Below are 26,611 nucleotides of genomic sequence, written 5' to 3'. Positions count from 1 at the left end.
CTGGCGAGGATGTGGAGAAACGGGAACCCTACTGCACTGTTGGTGGGAATGCAGACTGGGGCAGCCACTGTGGAAAACAGTATGGAATTTCCTCAAAAGACTAAAAATAGAACTGCCTTTTGAACCAGCGATTCCGCTGCTAGGTTTATACCCGAAAAATCTTGAAACCCCAATTCAAAAGAACTTATGCACCCCTATGTTCATAGCAGCACTGTTTACAATAGCCAAGTGATAGAAACAACCTAAGTGCCCATCTGTAGATGAGTGGGTTGAAAAAAATGTGGTACATTTACACAATGGAATACTATGCGGCAGAAAGAAAAAAGGAACTCCTGCCATTTGCTGTAACATGGATGGAACTAGAGAGAATTATACTTAGCGAAATAAGCCAGGCAATGAAAGGAAAATACCATATGATATCACCTAATACAGGAAACTAATGAACAACACAAACGAACGAGTAAAATTGAACCAAAGGCATGTAAACAAGGAGTAGACTGATAGAGACAATGGGGGAAGGGGGAGGGAGCGAAGGGGGTAAGTAGGGGAAGGGTTTAGTAAAGAAACTAGTATAAATAACCCATGGACATGGACAATGGGGTGGGGATTGACTGTGGGAGAGGGGGTGGGCTGGGGGTGAGCAATGGGGGAAAAGTGGGACAACTTAATAGAAAAACAATTAAAAAAAAAAAAAAAGAATGGAAATATGGAGATGTGGGGCTCCCGCATCATGACTGGGTTGAAGACAGGGTGGTAATTACTAAGGAGCAAGCTGTAGTTAAACCTCTGGCAGGCATAAGATTCCCCAAAAGCAAGCTGCAGAATGAGAAAACAGGAAGGCAGAGGAGGAGAAAGAGGGAAAGAAGAAAGTGATAGAGGTGGCAGTGTCTGCATCCTTGTATTTGCAGCACCCAAAACAGGGCTTAGCACAGAATAGGTGCTCAGTACTTGTTGGCAGGTGGCCAAGTGAATGAATAGCCCTTTCAGTGTAGCCTTGGTTAAGTCCCTTCCTCGCTGGACCCGTTTCCCTCAGTAAAATGGCGGTAGCAGCCTTGGTCAGGAGGGCAGCGGCGGTTATCAGGGTTCAGTCTGCCCCGCGAGGGGCGCATTTATTATTGTGATGCCCAACAGACTCATTGCGCACGTTGGCGGGCAGGCTGCGGGCTGCGCGCTGGAGTGCTGAAAGCGCTCCGACTGCGGAGGACCCGTGCTATAGCAGAGGAGCGCCCGCCCGGACGCGTTGAGTAGAGCGCGCGGGCGCGGAAAGCGGTCCCGTTGCCCAGAGAAACACGGACTCTTCGGGGAGGCCAGGGGTGACTCAAAAAGGAGAGGTCTGTTGTGTGGAGGCGTGGGGCACGGCCATCACCTCCTCTAGAGACCCCTCCGAGGTGTGGATGCGAAGGACGGAAGTAATGAGGTGAAAAGGAGCGAGAGATTGGGAAGATTTAGATCTGAGAGACCCCAAGGCATGCGGACACTTTCACCTGGGACCTCTACGGGGCCCAGGAAGGGCAGGTGAGGACGGACAAGGGGGGCCACACGCCAAAGCTGGCAGAATGGATGACCGATCACATCCCGCTTGGCAGCCCAGGGGCGCGCCTCTGTCCAGGGCAGCACTGGAAAGACTTGGAGAGTGCGGGCCCCGAGTGGGTCCGATGCACTCGAGTCAGCGTCCGTTGCGCTGGAGTCCGTAGGCGCCTCCAGCCGCCGCCGGGTGGCAGAGTTGGGGGCAGGCGGGCCCCACGGACCCCGCGAGGTGGCCCCGCCCCCGGGCCTTGCGGAGGCCCCACCGAGGGGGGCGGAGTTGCCGCCGCCAGCCCCCCCCACCCCCGCCCGCTTCCCTGGGGACTGTGGCCCCTTCTTAAGCCCGCGGAGCCTCTGACTGCCCATCACAAGCCTCTCCCGCCCATCTCCCTCCAGCACGATGGCTTCGGCACTGAGCTATGTCTGCAAGTTCAAGTCCTTCGTGATCTTGTTCGTCACCCCGATACTGCTGCTGCCACTCATCATTCTGATACCCGCCAAGGTCAGTTGCATCTCCCAGGAGTCCCACGGACTCCAAGCGCCAGGGCCCAGCAACCCGGGGGCACTGAGTTGGAGCTCATGATTTCCGGGTGGGCACAGCTCCCTTGGGGCTCGCGAACTCTGGAGCTACTGGTGCCAGATGGGAGGTGTCCTGTAAAGAATTCCAAGGAGCACAGAAACACCGGGGCACATCAGCCTTGGGGTTTACAGATCCCAGGACAGAAGAACAGTCCCAACAAGCACAGAAACCTAGAGGTTAGCGCAGATCTTGGCCACACAGCCCACTCACAGGCTCAGCCGGGGGCGCAGAATCTCCCCAGAGTGCATAACCTCATTCCCAGCCCACTCCCCTCCCAAGGCAAACGTGCTAATAGGGTGCCTGGCCGCTTCTCCTTCCTTCCTTCTCTCCCCTCTTCCCTTAGAGAATGGGGACTTGCCAGCTGTAGGGGCCTTCCTAGGTCAATCAGGGACCTAAGTGGACCTTGAATGTTGTCTTTGCCACTCTCTGTCCCTCTTTGAGCCTCAGTTTCCCTATTTATCATCCACATTTCTATCCAACTCTGAACCCCTGGAGGTCACAGCTGAGGCAAAATCCTTTTCCCGGCTGCAAGGAAGGTCAGGGTTGGTCTACTTTGCTTGCTGCCCGCTGTGGCTGTGGCAGGAGACGGACATGTTCCCAGAGCTCACGCCTTGGGTGGCACGACCCAGGGTTGCAGGGAAGCTGCGTCCCATGCCTTGGCCTCCTAGTGCTCCTGGGAGGGAGGCAGAGAATGAATGGCCTTGGCCGCTGGGTGAGGGCGGGCGGTGCTGGGAGCCCTGGCCCAGGCTGTGCTGGGCTGTGCGAAGCCTGTTTGGCAGAGGCCCGAGCCCTTTGAAGCCTTTTGTGGCTGCTGGCTGCTCCTTCCTCGTTCCCTCTTTCAGCCCTTTCACTCTCAGCCCAGACAGGAAACCCCCAGCTGCCTGTCCTTCCCAGGCAGGTTTGGGAGACAGAGGAGTTCTTTAGGGGGTACTCTGGGGGCAGTCCTAGAGGACTGGGGGTGTAGTGGGGTATCGGGAAGCCAATTCTGCAAGAGAACCAGGTTCCTCAGTGCCCCCAGTTTCTTGTGATTTTAGAGAAGCCCCTTCGATTCCTGGCCTTGATGTTCTTGTCTGTACAGTGGGGCCAGGCGGCTTGGTTCTGACCCTTAATGGCTTTGGGTGCCCAGAGGGATTATGCTGGTTCCTAGGATGGGGGAGGAAGAGGCTGAGAGGAGCCCTTGAGTGGGCTGAGCACAGGCCTTGGATGGGCCAGGACTACATGTCCAATGTGATGGTTCTTCAGTTGCCATACCAATTGCCAGCAGCCACATTTCCTCTGTACAAAGAGACTTGGGGCTGTCACCATCCGTGGGAGGGAGCCAGGCAGAAGAGCTGCGATTTTAGTTCTGCTGGGGGGGGAGTGACTTTCCCTGGAATAATTATACAGCTTGGCTGAATGTGACGGTGGAGACCCCTCTCCCACCCTGCTACACACGCTCATACACTCACACACTCATACACTCACACAGCCCTGAGCTGGGAGCCCCTCCAACTTGGAGTGTGTATGAGTGTCATTAACCTGCCTTGGGAGTGAGGATCAATGAGGGAAGAGGAGACATCGGTGACAGCCCTTCCCCAGGCTGTGTTCACTTGCTTGCCCTCCCAGTGGGACAGGTGACTGGGAGCCTGGACTTCCGCCTTGGTGTCTCTCCCCTTTGGCTTCTGTCATCACCGAAGAGCTCCCTGCCCCTTCCCACCTCCCCATGGCCACATCATTGTGCAAGGAAACCTTGAGGCACTGGCATGGGACAGAGTGGCTGGGAAGCCAGCGAGGACTTGGCAGCCTGGCAGGCACTGTCAAGTGGGGCGGTGACTCCGAAGGCATGCGGCCCTCTGGCCCGTGCCGTCCGCTGCTGCGGCGGCCTTCTTTCTTCCTCCCCTCTGCCTCGCTCCCTGCCCAGCTTCACCTCCGCTCCACGCTTTCTGCCCTCTCTCTGGGTTCTTCTTTTTAAAAAATAACTTCCTAATAAAATAGATTTTAAATAAAATCCATGAGATGTTCATTGTAAACATATTGATTTTATTAAAATTGTAAAAAAATCTTATTTTTTAAAGTCTGTAAGGTATAAAGTAAAATTGAAAATACCCTCAAATCCCATAACTTAGTAATATTTTAATGGCCATCTTTCCAAAAAACAATGAATTAATCTCTTTTTTCTCTCTCTCTGCCTACACACACACACACACACACACACACACGTGTTCTCTTACCTACATTTTTTTCATCAAGCAACATATCATGGGCACCCTTATTTGTTAATAATTATACATGGCTTTATTTATTTGTGCTCTTAACATGTGTTTATTGAGCCCTGCCATGTGCTAGGCACTGTGCTGGGTGCTGACTTTTAAATCCACTGTTCACTTTTGTCTCGGCTTTAAGTGCTTTTCCAGCCACATCCCGGCTGCAGGGAAGTGCTCTGAACTTACGCACAGGGAGCTGGGCCCCTCTCTGCAGGCCGAGTCCATCTCTCTGCGCATAACCACCCCCTCCTCCGTGCTGTGTGCTGCTCTCTCCACTGACAAGGTGGGAGCGTTCTAGACGAGGAGGGTGAGCTCTGCTTCGGGGATGGGGCATCTCTTGGGCCTCTCGATAGTGGCACAGAGGTGAGGAACCGCTCAGCTTTGTGTCTTTTTTGTCAGTTATATTTGGCGCCTCCAGGAACTACGCTGTGAAAATTGGTTAAAGGTGCTAATAAATTGACATAATAAAAATCCACTGAGCACTTTCTATGTGCCTTACGTTAGAAATGGCTAGTCTTTACTCCTCAATTTACAGGGGAGGACAGGAAATGGGCAGGGAGAGGGGCCAGGGCTGGGATCGAGATGAGTATTCTATCAATGACATTGTTGAGTGACTGCTGAGAGCCAGACAAGGGCAGACAGTGGACACTGATCAGGTCTGCCTGGTGTCTTCCTGGGCTGCTAACCACTCTGCCGTCCTGCCTTGAGTTTGGTGGCTTCAATCAGCATTGCTACCTGCAACCTCCCGAGTAGGGGCATCTGGCGAAGCCTGAAGACATTTTTGTTGTCACAACTGGAGAGAGTTTTACTTGCATCTAGAGGAATGGAGGCCGAGGACGCTGCCAAACATCTTACAATGCACAGGACAACCCACCCACCCTTCAGCAAGGGATCATCCGGCCAAAATGTCCATAGTGGGAAGGCTGAGAAACCCTGCATTAGACAGGAGGGAGGTGTCCTGAGGTTCTCCTGGGATGCCTAAGAAAGATTTGTTTTTTATGACTGGTAACACAATCCAGATGAGAATTTCTAAGTCTTCATGCAGTGTCTTGTGCATAGATTGCGTGCTCTTTGGGGTGACGATAAACAGTCAGAGTGTACAGGTGCCTTCCCAGCAGTGCTGTGGTAGCTCATGCTATGCTGGTCCCGTCCTCTAACAGACATTTGCTGAGCATCTCGTGGGCGCCAGGCCTGTGCAGTTGCTGAGGACAGAGCAAATCCACAAACCCTGGTTCTGCCCTCCAGGCTCTCACTGTTCGGGGATCGGTGGTGGTCAGAGTGGGGAGACGGTTAAGGAGACCAACAATGGCAACCTCATGTGTGAATTGCTGAGCTGGGGGAGGAGACACAGAGGTCAGAGTGCCGACCCAGACTGTTGGGGGTCTGGGGGGAGACGTGCCTAAGGAGAAATGCTAAAGCAGGTGAGCACTTGCTGTGCCGGGGGCTGGACTGTGTGAGAGAAGGAGGCTCGGATACCTCCAGTGTGCTGGGGCAGCTGGAACTTGGGGTGCAGGTGGGCAGGGAGACAGTGTTGGGAGGGTCTGCAGGGCCTGCTCCACCACAGAGGGTCTCCTGAGTCGTCCCAAGGCATTTGGGTTTTGTCCTCAAGGCAAGAGAAGGCTTTTAAATGTGGTGATATGATCAGCTTTGCAAAAGAGAACGCGGGAGCCTCAGCGGGGAGTGAAACGAGCAGAATGGTCCAATGGAAAGTAGCTGCAGCCACCCAGGTGGGAGGAAATGTGGCGCCCAAAAAGGCAGTGACCGTGGGGACAAGGCCCTAGGAGGAAGAGGCCAGAGAATACAGGGCTAAAAGCTGCAGGTCTTGGTGGTTGATGCAGTCGGCTGGGTTGGTAGGAGGAAGGCGGCAGAGGCTGAGCGGTTAATAATGGTTATTATAAAAGCGCTGATAAGGCACAAGGACCATGCCGAGGCCTCAGGACTGTCTCTTCAGTTTGTCAGGTGTGCCTACGTCATCATCCTCATGGCCATTTACTGGTGCACAGAAGTCATCCCTCTGGCGGTCACCTCCCTCATGCCTGCCTTGCTTTTCCCACTCCTCAAGGTTATGGACTCCAAGCAGGTGAGCAGGCCCAGGGGATCCTGGTGGCTTTCTGCTTCTCCCATTGGCTCCTTCTCGAAGGCCCCCTCAGAGCTGCCTGGACCCCGGGGGACCAGAGAAGCGGGCTGTGGATTCTTTTTGGCACGGAGGCATACCACTTGACCCTTTATCCCACTCCAGACTGCCGCTGCGGTCAGCATCGGGTCTGACCGCCTGTCTCTGGGGACTTGGGTGGCCCTGGGCCCAAGGAGGCAACCCTGACGGGGCCTCCATGCCGCCACCTTCCAGGTGTGTATGCAGTACATGAAGGACACTAACATGCTGTTCCTGGGTGGCCTCATTGTGGCTGTGGCCGTGGAGCGCTGGAACCTGCACAAGAGGATCGCCCTGCGCACGCTCCTCTGGGTGGGGGTCAACCCTGCACAGTAATTACGCCTTCTCTTCCTTGCCACGGGCCCCTCGTGGGCCCCAGGGCTGGGGAGGAGCTGCAGCACTGACCAGATCACTCACAGGCAAGGGCTGTCCATGGGCTTACTTGGGCTTGGCAGGCAGGTGGATCCTGGGTGGGGCATGTGACAAATGTGACAGTCTTAGCTGGGAACACCAGATGCATGGGCAATGGTGGGGGCCCGTGGTGAGCAGCGGTGGGTAAGTGTTCTGTGAACCCAGAGGAGACTGGTCAGCAGACTTTCTGGAGGAGGGGCTGCAGGGTTCCATAGGGAACAAGGCGGGGGGGGGGGGGGGAGGCTGGATGAAGCCATGCCTGATAGGGCATTTGTGGGGAAAGCAGACCAGAGGCGGCTCGATCACCCCTCTCAGGAGGAAACAGAAAGGTCATTCTTCCACAGCTGCGGCATCTTGTCGCTCTGTAAAGAAGCTTCTTACCTCATCTTCCCCCACACCACTTAGGACCTCGGCTTCTCCCCCCGCCCCAAGATCTCTCCCAGCAATCACAGGCAATTTCTAACCATCCCATGGAGTTGATGTAATCAGAATCCCCTGGGTATGTTGAGCATCTGCAAGGCCTTAGGCATGACGTTGGAAGCTTATTTATCACCTCATTTAACTCTAACCACAACTCTGAGAGTTGGGGATCATTCCTGCCACCCCCATTCTATAGACGAGGAACTTGAGACAGAGAGGCGTGAAATGATTGGCTGTCTGATGAGGCCTCCCCCCCACCCAGTAGAGAGCTCAAGATGCACCTTGCTTTTGAGGCAAACTGCCCCCTAAATGATGGTGATGGCGTGCCCCAGCCGAGCGCTGAGGAGGCAGCGGGTGGTTAGTTCACAGCAAATCCCTCCTGAGATGTCTGTGTGTCAGGGACCATGCTGGGCCCTGAGCACACACAGCCTGGGCCGCCCTCCAGGAGGTGACGCCTGGCTCCCTTGGCACCTCAGGCTGCCCTGAGCTGCAACTCTCCAATCTCTGTCACTCTTCATGGGATCCATCCCCCCCAGGGACTGGTTTACAGGGTCAAATCAAACGCCATTGCACTTTCTAGAAAGTCTTGCTCTCAGGATCCTTTGAGTGGCCAGTTTTTCTCCATCAGCAGCTGGACCTCATTCTGAGAGCGCCGAAGAACTTTTGTTCCCAAATCCAGGAAGTTCACACCTGCTTCTCTGCTCCTTCTTGCCACCTGGCTTCTCCTCAGAGCTGTCCATGGCCCTGCCTGCCCCGGGGGGTAACTTTATATTGAGGCCCACTTGGTGCCTTGGAGCGTCCTGTTGAAGCCTCATTTATGAAGACTATGATCCTCCTTCCAGCCTGGGTCTCAGCCTTTGTTCTTATGGGTCCGTAAAGTCCACCTGCATGGACACCAGCCTGGACCCTGGTGCAGTGCAGCGCCTAGATCCCTTCTTCAGGCAAATGAGTGGCCCTAGGGAGAAGCCTGGCCACAGAGGGGCGTGGAGACCGAGAGCAGTTCGTGCCACTCATCCAGCCCTCCCCTAGCATCTTCTGTTCCTGGCCTTGTGCCGGGGGCATGGGAGCCATGGAGAAGAGTCAGCCCTTCCCCTGCTCACCGTCTCCGGAAAGAGCAGACAGGGAAACAAGCCCCCAAATCCAGCCAGTGAGGAGTGTTAGAGGGGGGCTGGAGGAGGGTGAGTTCACCCCACCTGGTGTGCCCTGGGAGCGAGGCCGCAGAGGAGGGACGTTGTCCGACAGGCTTTGAAGGACCACGAAGAATGTCCTAGGCAGGCAGAGGTGGGGCAGAGGTGGAAGACAGGTATTATAAACGAGGGGACTGTGTTTTCTGAAGACTATTTGATCTGGTCCATTGCGGAGCGGAGGGTACAAAGTGTGTGCGCAGATATAGTGGGGGAGGTCAGCCATGAGGAAGGTCCCACCTTTCCAGGCTCACCCTGCCTCCGGAGGCTAACTGTGCAGCCCTCCCAAACTTAGGAGAGGAGAGGCAGGGTCTGGGGTGGGTGGGAATCTTCTAGACAGAAGTGGGATTTGGGGGCTACTGCACATAGGGCTGTTCCAGCACACCCTTAGGACGTACTAGGGCCAACTCTTCACACTGTGTTGGCACCATCAGAATGCCTGTGCTGCCCCAGCTAGACAGGAGCTCCTCAGAGCCACGGCTAGGTCTGAGGAAGGTCCCTTGGTGCCCCTGTAGCCAGCAGAGTAGGAACCTGTGATGTTTGTGGGAGAGAGGGAGGAGGGAGAAAAGAAGGGAGAAAGCGAGGGAGAGGGAGAGGGAGGCACTTAAACTACACTCCTCTCCTGGAATACCCAGTCTTGAACCGGCCTCAGCACCTTGGCCTTGACCTCTGGCATCCCTTCAGGAAGGGCCTAACCCCTGTTGCTCCCTCAAGGCTGGGGTCTGTGGGGGTGGGGGTGCTCCATCTTCCCACCCTGCTGCTCCTCCGCAGGCTGATGCTGGGCTTCATGGGCATCACGGCCTTTCTCTCCATGTGGATCAGCAACACGGCCACCACGGCCATGATGGTGCCCATCATGGAGGCCCTCCTGCAGCAGATGGAAGCCACGGGCGCTGCGTCCGAGGCCAGCCTGGGGGCCCTGGAGCTGGCGGACCAGGGCAAGACGGGCGAGCTGCCAGGTGAGCCTGGGCCAGGCTGCTGCTGGGGTCCACTTTTAAACAGGCCTCCATGGACATACTTAGAATATGCTGTTTTTGTAAGTTTTCAGAATGTATTGCAGAAAATGTTAGTCCTTTAGTATTGCTTATAGCAAGTTCCAACCCTCAGTTCCCACCCATCACAAATCAATAGGTGTTCATTTGATTCCCCATTTGGGCATCTTGTGAGCACCTGCTGGGTGCCCCTCACCCTTTGCTCTTCCTACTCATCCTCAGGGAGGCCTCCCCTGAACAGGTCAAACCTCCCATCTGCTCTCTGACCCCTCAGGTATCGGGGTGGTTGTCCCATGTTGCTTCCCCGCTAGGTACTGAGCCAGGGGAGTCAGATGGCGCCTGTGCCATTCCCTGCCTTGTTCATACCCCACCCCCAGGGGGACTCAGGGCCCATTCTGTGGCCCGATTGCCACATCCTGGGGCTGCTGAGATGAAGCAGACATACCCATACTTAAGACCAAAGGAGCCCAGTGGAGTGGGGGCATGAGGCCCCTTGCCCAGTTCCTCCGAGTGCCATAAGCCAGACACCAAAGGAGCCTCGACCAGGAAGAAGCCTTCCTAGGAGGCGAGGACATCCCCCTGGATGGAGGGACCAGCTGGAGCAACAGCAAGGAGGCAGGAAAGAAGGGCGTGTGTCTGAAGTTGCTGAATTCGCACTGAGCATCGAGGAGCCTGGGGGAAGCAGTGGGAAGTGACTGCGGGAGGCAGGGACGGCCAACGGCATGCTGGGCTGGCGGCTGAGGAGAGCCTGGGGAGGGCGCCAGCAGGGCTGGCACGTCCCCATCCTCAGGTCAGCGGCAGAGCTGGGAGCTGGGGCTGAGTGGCGGCCCCCAGCCTGGCTCTGCTCACGAAGGTGTGTTGCCGCAGGGAGCCAAGTGGTGACTGAAGGCCCCGCTGCGGGGCAGCTGAAGAACTGCGGCAGGAAGAGCACGTACAAGGCCATGACCCTGTGCGTGTGCTACGCAGCCAGCATCGGAGGTACTGCCACCCTGACCGGGACAGGACCCAACGTGGTGCTCCTGGGCCAGATGCAAGAGTGAGTCACTGGCCGTGCCTTCTGGGGACAAGAACGTGGCCCCCGGGGTCAGAGGGACTCCTCTCCCTCCTCCTCAGTGGGGCTCTGGGGCTGGGGCCTGGCAGGGGTGGGAGGATGTGCCCCCAGCAGCCCCTGCTGCACCTGCTCAGGTCTCCTCGGTGTGAGAGCTGATGACAGTCCCCAGACCTGGTTGCTTTCTGTCTTGGGGCAAGTCCCGCTTTTCTTCCTTGGGCTCAGTATTTTCACTCAGACAGGCCATGTGATTGAACTCTGACCTAAAGTCAGGGGGTGGGGGGTGACCACAGAGTCCTAGAGGCCAGGTCCTGGTTTAAAACTTGCAGATAATAGACACCCCCATCAATGCGCTCCTCAAAACTGGCCCGCCGTCCTTGGCTGTGGATGGTGATGGTCCTGTGACATCGGGGATCTGGCGGCAGCATGAAGGGCTAGCAGTTAGGTTGTAGTTTCTCTAATTGCTCTTGTGGGGACCAGTGTCCTTGTGAGGTGCCAGGTGGCTGCAGTGGTCGTCTGGGAATTTCCTTGGCCACAGATGGACACAGGCGTTGAGGCCCCAGTTCCGGGCCTGGCCCTGTGCTGGGTCGGGCTGGCATCCCAGACGTGAGAAAGCTGGGCCCTGTCCGTCACGGTCTGCTGAGGGCAGCGGGCGCCAGGAGAGTTCTAGGTGGGCCGTGCACATGCCCTGATGAAGGAAGTACAAACAGCAGTGAGCACAGGGGAAGGAGCAGGAGGGCGATGGTGCCCGGCCTGGGCAGACAGGAGCTAGGAGGTGGGGAGGACGGGCCTGGAGCCTGGCCGAGCAGACGGCTGAGATCCCACCGGCATACTATTCTGATCCTGTGAGTGTGTTCTGTAATGATAGCTTCCAGTGCTCCCTGGAGATCCTGGCTAAGTGCTGAAAGCTCTGTCTACTTTGACACCTTTGGGCTAAAGTGAGCAACGCCTGGGGGTGGGAGGCGGAGCCTGGAGAGAAAGTAACCCTTCTGCAGCCCCTGGAACTGTCATCTGGTCCCATCCTGGGAAGCTTTTGAGATTTGTTTTCCTAAAAGGGGGGTGAGGGGGCTTACGTTGCCGAAGCCCACAGTGTGAGGGTTCTGAGGCTACTGTGGACCTCCTGATGCTGTTGGCCAGGTTATATGTGTACAAAGGTGTATTTTCCTGGAGGGAAGGGATATCTTTCATGAGATTCTGAGCAGGGGGTGGACCCCCAGGAGGGTCAGTTGCTTACTCCTCAGGCTTGTATTGTGCCAGGCTGTGTTCTGAGGTCCCCACCTGACTGGGATGATACTGGGCGGTGGACTTGGATGGCTGGACCTCAGGAGGGTGAGACCCCCACTGCAGACCATCTCTCAGGGTCCAGCCGCTGCTCGCCTGTACCCACACAGTCTGACCTGCTTGCTCTCTGCAGTTCAGCATCTGGTAGAGATGTGGACTGGTGTTTCTCCCTTCAGGTTGTTTCCTGACAGCAAAGACACCGTGAACTTTGCCTCCTGGTTTGGATTTGCCTTCCCCAACATGCTGATAATGCTGGTGCTCACCTGGTTGTGGCTTCGGTATATTTATATGGGATTCAAGTAAGTTTGAGCTGCTTCTGGAATACAGAGTCTAGCCTGCCCCGCGCCTGCCGCAAAAACGGTAGGCAAGTCCGAAGAGCTCTTCCTGTCCCGCCCTTTTCTCCAGCCCCATCCTCTGCTAGTGTGCCCTCCCATTTTGGCCGTTTCAGGCTGCTTATCGTGCCTTTGCACATACTGTTCCTTCTTCCTGGAATGCCGTTCCCTATCCTCCTCCCTTTCAGCCTCCTCAGCCTTCAAGGCCAGTTCAAATGCTGCTTCCTTAGGGACACCTTTTCTGACTCCCCCCTTGCTTGCTCCTCTGGGCTCCTCTGGGCACCACATAGCCCTGTCCCTCAGTACCTGTAGTCGTGTTCCAGGGCTGCCCTTGACCCCTGACCTGAGCCCCTCTGAGGCCTGTGGTCAGTGCTCTCTGTCCCTGGCCCTCAGCCCAGCTCCCGGTCCAGAGAGAAACACGAGTGTGTTGTCAGTGTGAGTCAAAGCAATAACAGGGTATCTTGTCCCCGTGAGCAAAGCGACACTGCTGGCCCACTTCCACTTGGGTGTATGTGTCCATTAGGTGAGGTCACAGCACACCACCTGATAATGTTCAAACAATCGAAACCCAGGTTTCTACTGAATGCCTGCAATGTTCCCAGTGGCGTGCGGGAAGTTCTGCCAAGTTTACCTTCCTCTTCCCGGCACACGGCAAGTTCACCGAGAGTCAGCTTTGACAACAGCCAGACTTTGGACAGAACCCATGATGTGTGGCTGACAAATACTTTGAAAAAGCTGCTGTGACTTTAAGACACAAATGTATCTGTGGAGCAAAGGGGACCCTCTCACGCTGTTATGGAAGGAACTTAGCTGTGAGCCAGGTGCTCTGTGCCTTAAATCACAGGCAGCTAGAGCCAAAAACAGGCTGATGTGGCCAGAGTGAGGAGCTCTCAGAGCCGAGAGGCAGAAGTGCCCACAAAAACCTGTGAGTTAACCAGGGATAAAGGGGCCCTTTTGTAAGTTTTCTCCTGAAGAAGAAACTGTTTTGAAAATTGCCATCAAAAAATATCTGTATATAGATTGGTCACAGTAATGACGTAATCTTAGTAGCAGGCATCCCTCCTCTGCCACCCCCGCATGCAGGCCTCATGTGAGCGGGAAGCTGCTCCCATGGGTACTTGGGGCACAGCCTGATTTTGAGTGAAGCCCTTTGCCCTGCTTTTCACACCTGCTTCAGGACCAAAGTCCTCACATCCATCCAGCAGGCCCCAGGAGACCTGCTCCCAGCCTGTCACAGGCCGCAGGTGGCACTAGTAATAATAATGACCAACACCTGTCAGAGCTTTTTAAGTGCCAGATGCTATTTTAATCACTCTATATGTATTAACTTCACATCAACCTGTGAGATGTGTACTCTTATTCCCAATTTACAGATAAGGCAACTGAGGCATGGAAGGTAAATGGCCTACACAGGGCTGTATAACTAGAAGTCATGGGACTGGGATTTGAACCCAGGCAGTTCGGCTCCAGAGCCTGTGCCCACCATGCTACATCCCTCTCTCAGTCAGTTCAGCTGCTGTCACCAAATGCCACAGACTGGTGGCTTAAACCACAGGTGTTTATCCCTCACACTTCTGGAGGCTGCAAGTTCAAGATTAACGTGCCAGCCAGTTTGGTTCCTGGTGAGGACCCTCTTCCAGGCTTGCAGAAGGCCGCCTTCTCACTGCGTCCTCACATGGGGTGGAGAGAGAGACAGGGGCAGAGAGAGAGAGAGAGAGAGAGAGAGAGAGAGAGAGAGAGAGAGAGAGGGAGGGAGAGCACTCTGGTACCTTCCTCTTCTGATAAAGGCACTGCATAACCTCATCTAAACCTAATACCATCACCTTGGGGGGTGGGGTTTCAACATGAATTTAGGGGGACACAATTCAGTCCCTAACAGTCCCCTCTTGGGGAGGCGGAGGGTTGCTTCTGTTGACTGCCTTGAGGCCTAGGTACAGCCAGGCGTCAGGGGTACCAGTTTCAGCCGCCCCTCAGCCGGGGTGGGGGAGGGGCATGGACCCCTGAGGCCTACCAAGTGTCCCTCGAGAGCAAGCGGAGGGAGCTGGCCTGGCCCCACCACCACAGGGACACCGCCAGCCTCTAGAGGTGGACACCGGGCTCCTGGGAGCTCACAGCCAAGGACCTGCGCTGCGGCTCACCCAGCCTGGCATGGCCTCCGTCAGAGTTTCTTGACTGGCAGGGAGCCTGGAGACTTCTGCAGTCCTCCTGTGCTTGGGCTCAGTGCTCCCCTACATCCCACCCCTTCCCGGAATGCTGCTCCAGTTCAGGGGCTTCGCCCCCCAGGCTTGGAGTGTGATGTGTGGGGAAGCCTTGTTTGGACAGCTTTTTATACTCAGCTTGAATGACAGAACAGCAGAACATGTCCTCTGGCCCAGGCCGTACCCTGCCCTGCACCAGGTCCTGGCGACCCTGTCTCCATGCCTCCCAGACCACCTCGTCAGAGGCAGGGCTGTCTCGGCTGTGGGAAGCATCTCTACTGTGCCTGCCCTTGAATCCCCCATCTGGATGGTCATGGAGAGCAATGTCAGGGCCATTGCCTTTGGCCTGATCCAGAAAAATGAGGTTTTTGGGGGTTTTTTTTGGATTTATGGGTGTCCTCCTTGACCACCGACAGCCAAGTAGACCGCAGACCACCCCCACCTCAGGACAACCCAGGACTAAGGCAATCTTACTGCTGGCTTATACCCAACTCTCCTACCCAGGCTGACCCCTGGATTAGGAGTGAAGGCTTTTCTGGACCCCTGCCACGACAGGGGCACCCGGGGACATGGGGGTCCCTTCATCTCTCTCCTTGGCTCTGTACCAGTTCATCCTCATTGCTCTGAAGGCCATTCTTCTGTAGAAGGACACTTTGTGCCCATCCCAGCCCCTGGACTCACAGGCAAGCTGGATCCACTGCCTGCACCTGTGCCAGCCCAGTGGTCACTGGATAAGACGGGATGAACCCAGAGATGAAGGTGTAACTGCTTAGCTTAGGAGGGTCCTGAGGGCTTGGCAGCACCATCGTGGGGGGCCAGCACTAGACAACTGTATGTGTGGTGCAGCCCCCAGAGTCTATAGTCATGTGATGTCGGGACAAGTCACCAGCAGCTGGGAGTAGCAGAGTCAGCCCTGATCCTGGAAACCTGAAGCCTCTGGCCTAGCCCTGGAGTCACAAGAATGACAGTTGGCAGCAGATTAGTCCTTGGTCAAAACAGACTCTCCCACACTAAGGGGGCGAGAGGCTACCTCCCACACCAGCAGAGTCATTGCCATGCTGGATGACCTAAAGGGTGTCCCTGGCAGGTGACTCTCAGGACCCAGCCTTGCCCCCTTGTCCAGCACAGAGATCACGGCAGGCTGTGCAGATATGAGACCCCATCACTGCCTCTTCCTTTCCCAGACCAGGAGCACCCCTGTGCCCTGACTGCCCCTTGTCCCGTGCTCCAGGCTGTGACCCCCACCAGCATGGCCCCTGCAGGCGGTGCACATCCAGCCTTGGCTTCAGAAATCAGCATCTTAGTATCGGCTCCATCACCTCCTTCCCTCCTGTGAAGTCTACCTTAGGGCATCAGGAAGGACGCCCACAGGAGGGACTCTCCAGGGACAATCTTCTTGGCCCACTGCCTTCAGCCCAACAGTCTGGAGCATGACCATGGACCCCTCAGAGAATTCCTCAAGGCCTGGACCCTGGGTCCCAGTGGCCCCAGTTAGCCCCTCCCTATGGCTAAGGTGCCCTCCACACCTCTTCCAAGAATTCCTCCTCCTCCCTGCCTCCTTATGCCAGCACCCCTCCTAAAGGAGGTCCTGCAGGGCACCCCGGGCAGGTCATGTTGGCCAGTGGGCACTGGTCCCAGGCTGGCTTCCTTCCTGCCATAATCAGGCCTGCTGCTAGCCCTAGCCTCCTGGATCCGAATCCTACACCTCCAGCTCCTCAGAAGGCGAGCACCCACCCTGCTCCTGCCTGGCCTGGTCTGCTTGTTCTTTGTGTCTCTTGAGCCACCCTGATGATGGGGCTAGCATCCTGGTACCACCGAAGGCAGCTCTGGGCCACCGTGGGAAGAGAATGACTTGGGGAGCATATGAGAGAGTTCTGGCTCCACCTCAAGCCCGCCCTAGGACTTCTGCTGGTCTTTCCCCAGATGATGGATGACAAGAGCAGCTGGTCTCCAGGCAGCTGGGCCCTTGTCAGGTCCTCCAGCCAGTGGCAGCCTCAGTTCTGCTGATTTCCGCCTCCGATACTCCTGCCCACCCCCACCCCCGGTTCTGCTCAGCCTTCCCCCCTCTTGACCACCCTCTCTTTTCCTGCCTCCATTGCCCCTAAGATGGGCCCAGAGGGGCTGCCCGCCTATGCCATCTCCTGCTTCCCCTGGGCGCACCCGTCAGTTCTGGGGCACAGTGGGGCATGCGCAGGGCCCCCATAACAGAGACATTCCCCACCAGGTCCGGTGAGGTGTGGTAGATGACAGAGACGGAGCGGGGAAGGGACTTGCTCAAGCACTGCCCCGCCGCCCCAGCACTGCAGGCCTTTTCGCGGGGGTCTGCTGCCCAGCACTCGAGCTTCCTTCTGACCAACCCCCGAGCCAACCAACCTGCCCCGCTGTCCTCTTGTCCTCACATTTCCTAGTGTGAAAAAGATCCGGGGCTGCAAGATGGAGAGAAAGGACAGTGACGAGGCTGCCTACAAGTTGCTGCGCGAGGAGTACAGGAAGCTGGGGCCCTGCTCCTTCGCCGAGGTCAGCGTCCTGCTCTGCTTCCTCCTGATGGTCAGCCTGTGGTTCTCCCGGGAGCCCGGCTTCATGCCCGGCTGGATGTCGGTCGCCTGGGTGGAGGGCAAGAAAAAGTAAGTCATCTGCTCTGCAGCGCCCTCGCGGGCACCCCTTTGTTCTGTAGATGAGTTCTGGGGTTTTCCGACTCATTTTTTTCCTCGCTGATCTTCAGGACAACCCCACAGATATGTTCCTGGGGCCCCTCCTTTCCCAACAGACTGAGGGGAAAATACTCGGCCAGGCCTGGGCTGTGATCGGGAGAGCTTTGTGGGGCTGCGATGGGGCTCCGGAGCTCTGGTTTCCGAATCTCTGCTCTCTCATCTCTTTTCACCTCATCTTTCTTCAGATCTGAGCCAGTCCATCTGAAGACACAGACCCTGGGGTCCAGAAGCTTCTTTAGGCAGAGATTTGGCCAAAGGGGGTATATGTAGTTTCTCTTCTGCTTAAGATGATATGTGGTCAGCTGGAAGAAAGGCTGAGAAACATGCATATCCTAGAAAAGGCAGGAGATCAGAGCTGCCTACTACTGCTTATTCCATTTTGAAGGTCTGCTTGTGGTCACCTGGTGGACCCAGAGTTCTAGAGACTCTGACTGAGAAGAGGTCATGAGGTTCACCCGGGGAGCCACACAGGATGTGAGAGGGAAGAGAGCTGCCTGATGGTCACCCAGCGCTGGTGGCAGAGCCAGGCCAGGAATGGGGGAGCTCGGTTTCCAGCCAGGATTCACTTCTCCTGACCTCGGCCTTCGGGGTTCCATTTTCATGCCCAGCTGAGCCTGTTTCTTCACGCAGGAACATTTAGATGCAGGCCAGGTTTCTTGCGTGACTTCCGCTGCGCTGAGCTGGCTCATCCTGTGTTTTCTCGCCCACCTAGGTATGCCTCTGACGCCACCGTGGCCATCTTGGTGGCCATGCTGCTATTCATTCTGCCTTCGCAGAAGCCCAAGTTCAACTTCTGCAGCCAGAGGGAGGAAGGTGAGGCTCCTGTCCTGGCCTCTCATTCATCAGGGTGGGGGCCCTGGGCTTAGGCAGGAGAAAAGCTACTCTAGTGAAGCAGACTGGCAAGATTACAAAGTCTACACAGAGGAGGGTTTTCAAGCCTTCCCTGGGTGCTTTTTAGTGCAAAATCTCTTCTCTTTTTGCTTTTTAAACATTTGAAATCTTATTACTATTACAACAGGAACAGAAAAATATCTCAAGTTTCTCATAATGCCATCAGTATTTTGGGGTTTCTCTCTTCCTCCCAGTCTTTCTTTTTCTTTTTTAAAATAAGGGTTATTTATTTATGTATTTGTAGAAAGACAGGAAGGGAGGGAGAAAGAGAGGGAGAGAAACAACAATGTGTGATTGCCTCTTGCACACCCCCAACTGGGGACCTGGTCTGCAACCCAGGCATGTGCCCTGACTGGGAATCAAACTGGCGACCCTTTGGTTCACTCAGGCCAGCACTCAATCCACTGAGGCACACCAGCCAGGGCCCAATCTTTATTAATAAACACATATTACATGACCATAGTCAAAATACACAATTTGAACCCTGTTGCTTTGTTGTTTCTGTTTTCATGTTTTTGCTTGGGGTTTACTCTATAAACATTTCCTGCTATTGCCACAGTCTTCAAATTTATCTTCTCTAACAACGGCATTATATTGCATCAAGGGGCCGTAACCATTCTGTCATGGAACGTTCCGGCTGTTTTGAATTTTTCATTATTGTAAATTAATGTATCTAGTTCATGTATATAGCTTTTTCTTTGAGGGTGTTTCTTCTTGAGGAATAATTTCTAGGAGTGATGTTGCTGGGGTGTATATATCTTAATGGCTCTTAAATGTATTGCCAAATTGCTTTTCAAAAAAGTTATACCAATTTATAATGCTACCAGGAGTGTGTAGTCGTTTTGCCATATTCTCACCAGCAATGGGTGTGGTAATTATTATAAATTTAGCTAATTTATAAACACGAGATGGTCCTCATTGTCCTTACAGGCTTTAATCCCCCCTGATTAGATATTGCTTTGCTTCATAAGGCTTCTCTGGGTTCTGTATGCGTATTTTTATTGTTTTTTCTCAGAAAGGAAAACTCCATTTTGTCCCCCGGCACTGCTGGATTGGAAGGTGACCCAGGAGAAGGTTCCCTGGGGCATCCTGCTGCTCCTAGGGGGCGGATTTGCTCTGGCTAAAGGATGCGAGGTAACTTTTCCAGCTGTGGGCTGCGCGGGCCCCCTCCGGCCCTCTGTCCTGCACCCCCGGTTGGCTCTGTGTCAGCTCCTCCACTAGCTACATGTTCCTGAGGACAGGGACTCTGTCTGGCGACCTGGGAACCCTACACCACGAACAGTGCCTGCAGTCGAGAAAGTGCTCTTTGAGTGATTGCAGAAATGAGTGCATTTAAGTGGCCCTGGGTTTCCCAAGCGAGGCAGAGGATGCTGTGAGGTCTCCTTTGGGATTTGGGACTAAGGCTCTTTGCTCTGATTCATCCTAGGGAAATCTGCAAGTCCTCGTGGAGATTTCCGTTAGCTTTGGTTCTTCTCCTTGTTGAACTCTTTGTTGATATGATTGCCACTTAAAAAAACTTTTCTCTAGCTAAGTGTGTAGCAGTATGGAAGGAGAGGAACAACTTTTGGGGAAAAAAATAACCCCAAATACAACTTTCTTACCTCTCCCCCTTCCCTGATAGGGAAGAAATGAGCCAGCGGGAGGGATGAGCCAGCCTGGTGCTGCTGTCCTCCATGCATCCACCCGTCTGTCTGTCCATCCAGGAAGAGAATGTAGTAGATAGACTGGGTCTGTCTGTTATTTTCTTATCCTGCTTCCTCAGCACCTAGAACAGGGCTGGGTGCATGGCAGGTGCATAAATAGTTTTGGGGTGAACCAATCCATCCACCCAGTCACTTCCCTATCTGGTCATACATCTATACTATCATCCATTCATTCACCAAACACTTCTCTTATGTCCCTGTTAGCCCAGACATGGGAATTACAGAGGAGACTGAAATATGGTCCTTGTTCTTGAGGGCTTCGCAGGCTAGAAAGGGACATATCTGGAAGAGCATTTCAGGAAGAAGTGTCACATCAGTAAAGGAGTGAGTGTGTGGTACCTAGCTACGGAACAGGAAGTGAGGCTGCTAAGCCTAGCAGAGGCCACTTCACAGGAGTCTTGAATTCAAGACAGGCAGTTTGGACTTTATTCTGCAGGCAGTGGGCAGCCAAGGAAGGGTTGAGGCCAGCGAGTGACTTGGTCAGACCTGCACTTGGGGCAAATCACTGTCATGTCTGGATGGAGGCCTGGGCAGGGCCGGGGTTCAGGGAGACCCAGAAGACACTCTGTAGCTTTCCTCTAACTCAGTCGCAGGACAAGGACTCCAAGGACCGTTCTCTCCTCCTTTGGCCCCAAGAAACCACTCTCTCCTGGTTTCCATCTAACTCTGATGGTTCTTGCTCAGCCTCTTTTGCTGACTTTCCTTCTGTTCTCCCTTAAATGTGAGTGTTCCTCCAGGCTCTGCTCTTGGCCTCTTCTCTGCTCACTTTCCTTCTCTCACTGGACGATCTCTTCTCAGCCTGACGCGCCAAATCCAGATCCCCAGTTTCTGGCTCATATTTCTCTCCTCAGTTTCAAGAACTGTGGGACAGAGAGGAGACAATGCACATGAGGTGTTCCGGGTGACTTGGTGACTGACTGGGTGGAAGGAACGCCCAGGGGAACAGTGGACTCTGGATAGAGGATGAATGCAGGCTGGGACATGTTGAGTCTGACATGCTCATGGGACATCTGGGTGGAAATTGCCTGAAGAAGGATAAGTGTTTAAATCTGGATTGTGGACCAGCTGGACTAGAAACACAGATTCTGGAGATAGCAGAATGAGGACAGAGACTGAACTTGTGGTCTGGATGAGATCACCCATGGAATGGATGTGGAGAGAATGGGAAGTAGGGGATGGGCTGAGCTTCCTGGAGAAAGATGAGGGTCCCTCCCAGCCCTAGAGGACCTGCAAGCCCGCAGCCCTTCAGTGACTGCCCTCCTGGTGCTTCCCAGGTCTCAGGGCTGTCCGACTGGATGGGGAAGCAGATGGAGCCCCTGCACGCTGTGCCCCCGGTAGCCATCAGCTTGATCTTGTCCACGCTCGTCGCTATATTAACCGAGTGCACAAGCAACGTGGCCACCACCACCCTGTTCCTGCCCATCTTTGCTTCCATGGTAAGTAGCCCTGCTTGGTTTGGGGTGAGGGAACTTAACCATTGTTTCATAAGAAGCTGTCAACACGGAACTATGTCCTAAGTCCCTAGAGAGGCAGTGAAATCAGGGCCCAGAGCCCAACCAGGCTGTCGAGACCTGGATCTGGCCCTGGCTCTGACAGGACTTGTGTGCCCTTGATGAGCCTGGGCCTGCCCTCAGTGCTTGGCTGGTTGTTTTTTGTCTCCCCACCCTCCCCCTTGCTGGCCAAAGTGCTAAGCATAAACCAGCTGCTCAACATCTATTTGCAAATGTAACTATGTCTCAAGATGGGGAGACAGGACTTGTGCCCAGGAGGAATGGACAGATGCTGCCAGAGAATGCTAGAGGGTCTCTGAGATGTAGCACAGGTGTGAGAATGCAAAGCAGGGGTGGGGGTGGGGTGGGGTGGGGGCTTGGGGGCACGGCTGGCTGGGATCCACCAGGAAGAGGTCTTGGGGGAGGTGGGGCTTGGGGATGGCTGGGGGGAGAGGGCATTCTGGGAAGATGGAAGGCCCAGGCGAAGGAAACGGGGAGCATTACTGAAGACTCCCAGAAGCCCTGTGTGGTGAGCCCAGGCAGCAGGGGTCAGTGTGCTATGGGCGACCATGTTGTTGGGTTGGGACTTAAAGCAGAGCTTATAGGAATGTCAGGTGTGATCTAGCTGTGCATTTTCTTCTGCTGCTCAACACATGGTCGTATCGACCTCCAGGCGGTACAGAGGAGCCCTGGGCATGGAGTCAGAAGACCTGAGTTCAAGTCATGGGATCCTCGAACTTGTGCTGAGGGTCCAGTAAGTCTAGGACTATGAAAAGCCTCTGTAGACGCCAGAACGAGCCTGGGAGAGGCTGCGGTTGCCATTCTGGAATTGGGAGGCAGATTTATAAAAACCTGAATGCAGGATTGCAGTTGGTAAACTTCATTTGGCCACCAAGGTATCCACGTGTGTAAAAAACAAACCCAAGTGGTTTTCCCCTTGCAGCCCAAGTGAAGAAGAAAGTATCAGGAACAGCAAACAACGTGGTCCACCAAGCTCCCCTTCCGCTAAGCAGGCTGCCCAGACCTATGCCAGGGAGCATCTTTTGATGCTGGGCACAGGGCGGTGAGGCCTTTCCCTCCTTTGGCAAAGGTTTGGCTTTGCCACCTCCAAGCCCCAGCAATGATCCCTGAAGGCCCCAAGTCAGACAAACTGGGGTGGCCAGGCCTTTGCAAACAGGCTTTTCTAGAACCAGAAGCCCAAGTAAGATGCCTCTCAGTGACCTCCAAGCCCATTCACACTCCTGCCTGGGGACCAAGCTGTGGGAAAGGGAAGGTGGTGACGTGCCAGCTGTGTCACAGAGCCACATACACCGTGCGTACCCAAGGCCAGGACAAATGGAGGAACCAGGAAATAGACTGGGCCCTTGACTGGGACCCCTGACTGGAACCCCTCAGGTACTCCTAGGGGCAGTGTGACTTGGTGTGGCCTTTTCAGAGACCTTTTTACCCACAGGAACTCTAACCTGAAGCCGGCTCATACACTCCGACTCAGGTATTCGTGGCTGAGAATATGCCATAGGGAGTCATCATGATGCTGACAAGCACATACAGTTGATGTGAACACCACAGGGGTTAGGGGAACAGACCCCCTGCAGAGTCGAAAATCCACGCATAATCTTTGGGTCCCACAGAACTTAAGTACAGTCCCTCAGTACCCATGGGGGATGGTTCCAGGACCTCCCTCAGGTACCAACATTGGTAGATGCTCAAGTCCCTTATATAAAATGGCGTAGAGCAAAGTATCCAGCTGACTCTCCACGCCGCAGGTTCCTGTTTGATCTGCAGTTGGTTGAACCAGGGATTCAGAGGGCTGACTGTACATTTATTGAAAAAAATCTATGTGTAAGTTGACCCTCACAGTTCAAACCCGTGTTGTTCAAGGGTTAACTATTATAAAGATACGTTTCACAGAATTATTTATTATAAAATATTTCCATAATAGTAGGGGATTAGTGAAATAAGTTATATATTCATACAATGCAATATTATCAAGTCAATTTTTAAAAATCAGAATTTTGAAGGGCATTTAATAAAATGGGAGCATGTATACTTACATTTTTAAAAGTCTAACTATGGATCTTGCAGATCTTTCCATGTTAACACATAAAACCTACTCAGTTCTTTACAGCTACAAACTATTCGTTGTTTGTATATACATATTTTATTCACCCATCCTGTTATTATTGATGGCTTTTGAGGCTGTTTCCTGTGTGTTTTGCTGTTATAATTTGCAATGAACAGTTTTGCACATGCGTCTGCTCTCATATGCATGTAAATCTGCATGCTAGATTATTAATTTTGATAGATAATTGACAAATATTATGACATTGTTCACTCATTCAACAAATATTTAATGAGTGTCTGTCCTCTGTACTAAGTACTGTTACATGTGGCTGAATTTTAAGCTGTAGAGTAAAAAAGATGGATACCAAATTCCATATTCAAACTGCTCCCAAATGCATACAAAGGCACATGTGTACGTAGATGTGTCTATAGGTGAGAAGATGTGGTCCCTGCCCTCTGGGCTGTTGCAGTGTGAGGCAGGACAGACAGATATGTGCACATGTGGGCTTCAGGGACACTTCAAGATTCAGTTCAGTCTGAGTGGCCAGCATGGTCTTTGGCACACAGTAGGTGCCCAAGAAATATATGTTGAATGAATTGAGGGGGTTCAGAAAGGGCCCTTGGGGAGATGGTTCTGAGCTCAGCCTTTGGTGTCCAGCAGAGTTATCGCCCAGAAGCGCGGCACAGGGTAGCGGACCCAGAAGGACAAAGGCACAGAGGTGGGAATGCGCGCTCCGCCAGGGGGATGCTTTTCAGAACGATGGCCCCAGGAGCGTTTGTTTTCTGTATCTGTGACACTGCAGTGCTGTGTTTCCTCCCAGTCACGTTCCATTGGCCTCAACCCGCTGTACGTCATGCTCCCCTGTACCCTGAGTGCGTCCTTTGCCTTCATGTTGCCTGTGGCCACCCCACCGAACGCCATCGTGTTTTCCTATGGACACCTCAAGGTTTCTGACATGGTAACGCGCCTGCTTTTATTTACTCCTATCAGCTCTGATGCTCTGGTCGCCAAGGATGCCCTGTTTACTAATGACGTGTGATGTCATACGATTTGGGAATAGCACCAAAAGTCTCAAGCTAGTCTCATAATTTGCATTTATATGCAGCTTTTCTTCTTTTTTGAAATGATGTCGCATTTCATACTGTTCTGTCTCCCAAAACTGAGAGGTGGGTTATAGAATCTCCCACCTGGAGGTGCCCAAGCAGCCACCAGGGGAGCCCTTGCTGATCACTTGGAATGGGTGAGGGTGGGGTCCCACAGGGCCAAGACGCACTTCACAACCTAGCAAGGACCTGTGAGGATAGCTGAGAGGAACAGGACTGAGATGGGCTGGGGCAGATGGATTCTAATGACAGCCAAAGAGGCTGACAGAGGTGTCTGCAGACGTGAAGCAGGGACGGGGTGGGGGGAGAGAGACCACTGCCTGGGAGCAGATGAGGCTTTGGGAATAAACACAGCCGAAAGAGGAACTCTCCAGCTCTGCTTTGGCTTTATCGCCCCTGGCAGGAGGGAGAGGGCAGCTCTGAGAGGGGACAGGCCAGAAATGAAGGTCCTTGCCTCAGCGCAGTCAGGCGTGAGTTGTTGCAGGGCCCCCGCTGGGTATCCTGGGGATGCCAGGGAGCGTTCTTGAAAAGAGGGGGTAGTCCAAAAACCGTGGACTACAAACTCAACTCTAGCCCCCAGTAAAAAGTCTACAGCGGGACCTGAAAGTGGTGCTTTGTGAGCCTGAGGAAAGACCTGGCATCAGAAAGAGCCATGGGAGGCTCTCGGGAAGCCAGCGGGTGCTTGTGTGATGGGGAAGGTGCCGGGGTGAGCACGGGACCTAGAGTCAGAGCTGGGCTCCTCCAATAATTTCCACAGTGGCCTTGGGTGTTGTCTCACGTCACCTCCCTGAGGCCCAGTTTTCCAAGGGTTCAAGTAGGCAGGGAACCCACCATCATGCCTGTTCCCCGGGCATGCTCTGAGCACCGATAACACTTGCTGGGTGCGAAATTGCTTTGTCTGGGGGTGGGGTGAGCACAGAGCTTGGCCTAGGGGTGGGAGGCCCAGCAAACCATCCCGTGTCCCCTTCTCCAAGAGCACTAGCTCCCAGTGTCCTGTTCACCTCTGCTCTGACACCCGGCTGACTGCAGGGTGCTAACTCTGGCCCTGTTTTTTCCAGGCGAAAGCAGGACTCATGGTGAACATAATTGGAATCTTCTGTGTGTTTCTGGCGGTGAACACCTGGGGACGGATCATATTTGACCTGGATGGTTTCCCTGACTGGGCTAATTCGACACATATTCAGACTTAGGAAGAGCCACGAGACCGCACGCAGGCCCTGCCCTCCTGAGGACTCCTGAACCTTCCAGCACACCTTCCAGCTGAGCTTTGGGGTTCACACCCCAAAAGGACCCCATGATGCCCACACCCCACAGGGTCATAGTGGGGTGGGGTGGCTGGAGGGCAGGTTTGGACATGAAGGGATCCTCCCAAGAGGTAGCTGGCACCCTTCTTCCAGGAGGCTTGCCATTGTCTCTGGGACAGGCAGGCTGCCGAGGGACTGGGACGCGAGCGCCTGCCCCAGCTCAGCCTCGTGCCGACCTCACGCTGGGCTCTGGTGTCCACTGCCTGGTCCCAGGTCCTCGGAATGGGAATCAGATCCCAGCTTGAGAGGTGAAAACACTACCAGCCAGAGCCCACGCCTCTGGCTGCTGACTTTGGCTGCCTCAGATCACTCCTGTCACTTGGAAGGGACAGGACATCTTGTCCTAAGAAGCTTTCTGTTCTGGAGTGAGAGTGGGAATCAGAGCCTCCTGGAACCACCAGGAGCATGGTGCCACCACCAAAGGACAGGGAATTTCAGTCGATACCTTCTGGACGACATCACCCATGCTACACCGCTGACGGACCAGCTCGCCTCCGGACCTCACTCCTTTTTAACTGACAATCTGGACCCTTTTCCCAGCTTTCCATTGCACCTCCTTCAACTCCTGGGTCCCTTTGTTTTCTGGGCCCATGTTCACTGGGATCCCCTGGCTGGGGGCCCTTCTGCATCCCTTTTCTTCTAGGCAGGTCAGCTTGGCTCTTCTGGGAGATGCTCTTCCTGCCACCCCACGCAGCTGGGACCACACTCCAAGTACGGGCAGTGATGGCTCCTTTGGGGTCACAATCTGGTATCTAGGCCCTCCTCACCTGCAGGCCCAGAGAGGACACAGCTGTTCATTGCTGAGATCAGGGTCCCTTCAGAGCTTGCCTGTCCTGCGGGGTTTGAGCGCCCCCGGGGAAAGCTTTCCCTTTGCTGGCTGGTGCCTGCGCTACTCCTGGTGGCGACGCAACATCCCTGAGAATAGGCAGTGCTCGGTGGCCCTGAGCAGACAGCCCTGCCCGTGAGGGAATCTACCTGC

The 26,611-nt window shown here is 54.4% G+C and overlaps 1 protein-coding gene across 1 annotated transcript; it reads left to right on the top strand.

The window, feature by feature from the left end:
* Positions 1–1,898: 1,898 nt before the first annotated feature.
* On the top strand, positions 1,899–26,165 carry SLC13A5 (solute carrier family 13 member 5). The gene is made up of 12 exons (XM_090290840.1): positions 1,899–2,026; positions 6,299–6,427; positions 6,695–6,831; positions 9,286–9,473; positions 10,374–10,542; positions 12,012–12,134; positions 16,774–16,989; positions 17,789–17,889; positions 18,983–19,101; positions 20,945–21,106; positions 24,046–24,183; positions 25,387–26,165. The coding sequence occupies exons 1-12, from the start codon at positions 1,925–1,927 to the stop codon at positions 25,516–25,518; spliced, it is 1,716 nt and encodes a 571-aa protein (XP_090146966.1). The 5' UTR covers positions 1,899–1,924; the 3' UTR covers positions 25,519–26,165.
* Positions 26,166–26,611: the final 446 nt, after the last annotated feature.

Source organism: Furipterus horrens, unplaced genomic scaffold (genome assembly GCF_987537825.1).
Source record: "Furipterus horrens unplaced genomic scaffold, mFurHor1.1.pri manual_scaffold_11, whole genome shotgun sequence".
Taxonomy (NCBI): Eukaryota; Metazoa; Chordata; class Mammalia; order Chiroptera; family Furipteridae; genus Furipterus; species Furipterus horrens.
The sequence above is the reverse complement of the archived record's forward strand: the minus strand, read 5'-3'. Positions and strand labels throughout refer to the sequence as shown.

Coding starts and splice junctions, on each gene's coding strand:
- SLC13A5 (XM_090290840.1), top strand. CDS start 1,925: ATGGCTTCGGCACTGAGCTATGTCTGCAAGTTCAAGTCCTTCGTGATC. Junction 6,832..9,285: donor GTGGGGGTCAACCCTGCACA/GTAATTACGCCT, acceptor GCTCCTCCGCAG/GCTGATGCTGGGCTTCATGG. Junction 10,543..12,011: donor CTCCTGGGCCAGATGCAAGA/GTGAGTCACTGG, acceptor TTCTCCCTTCAG/GTTGTTTCCTGACAGCAAAG.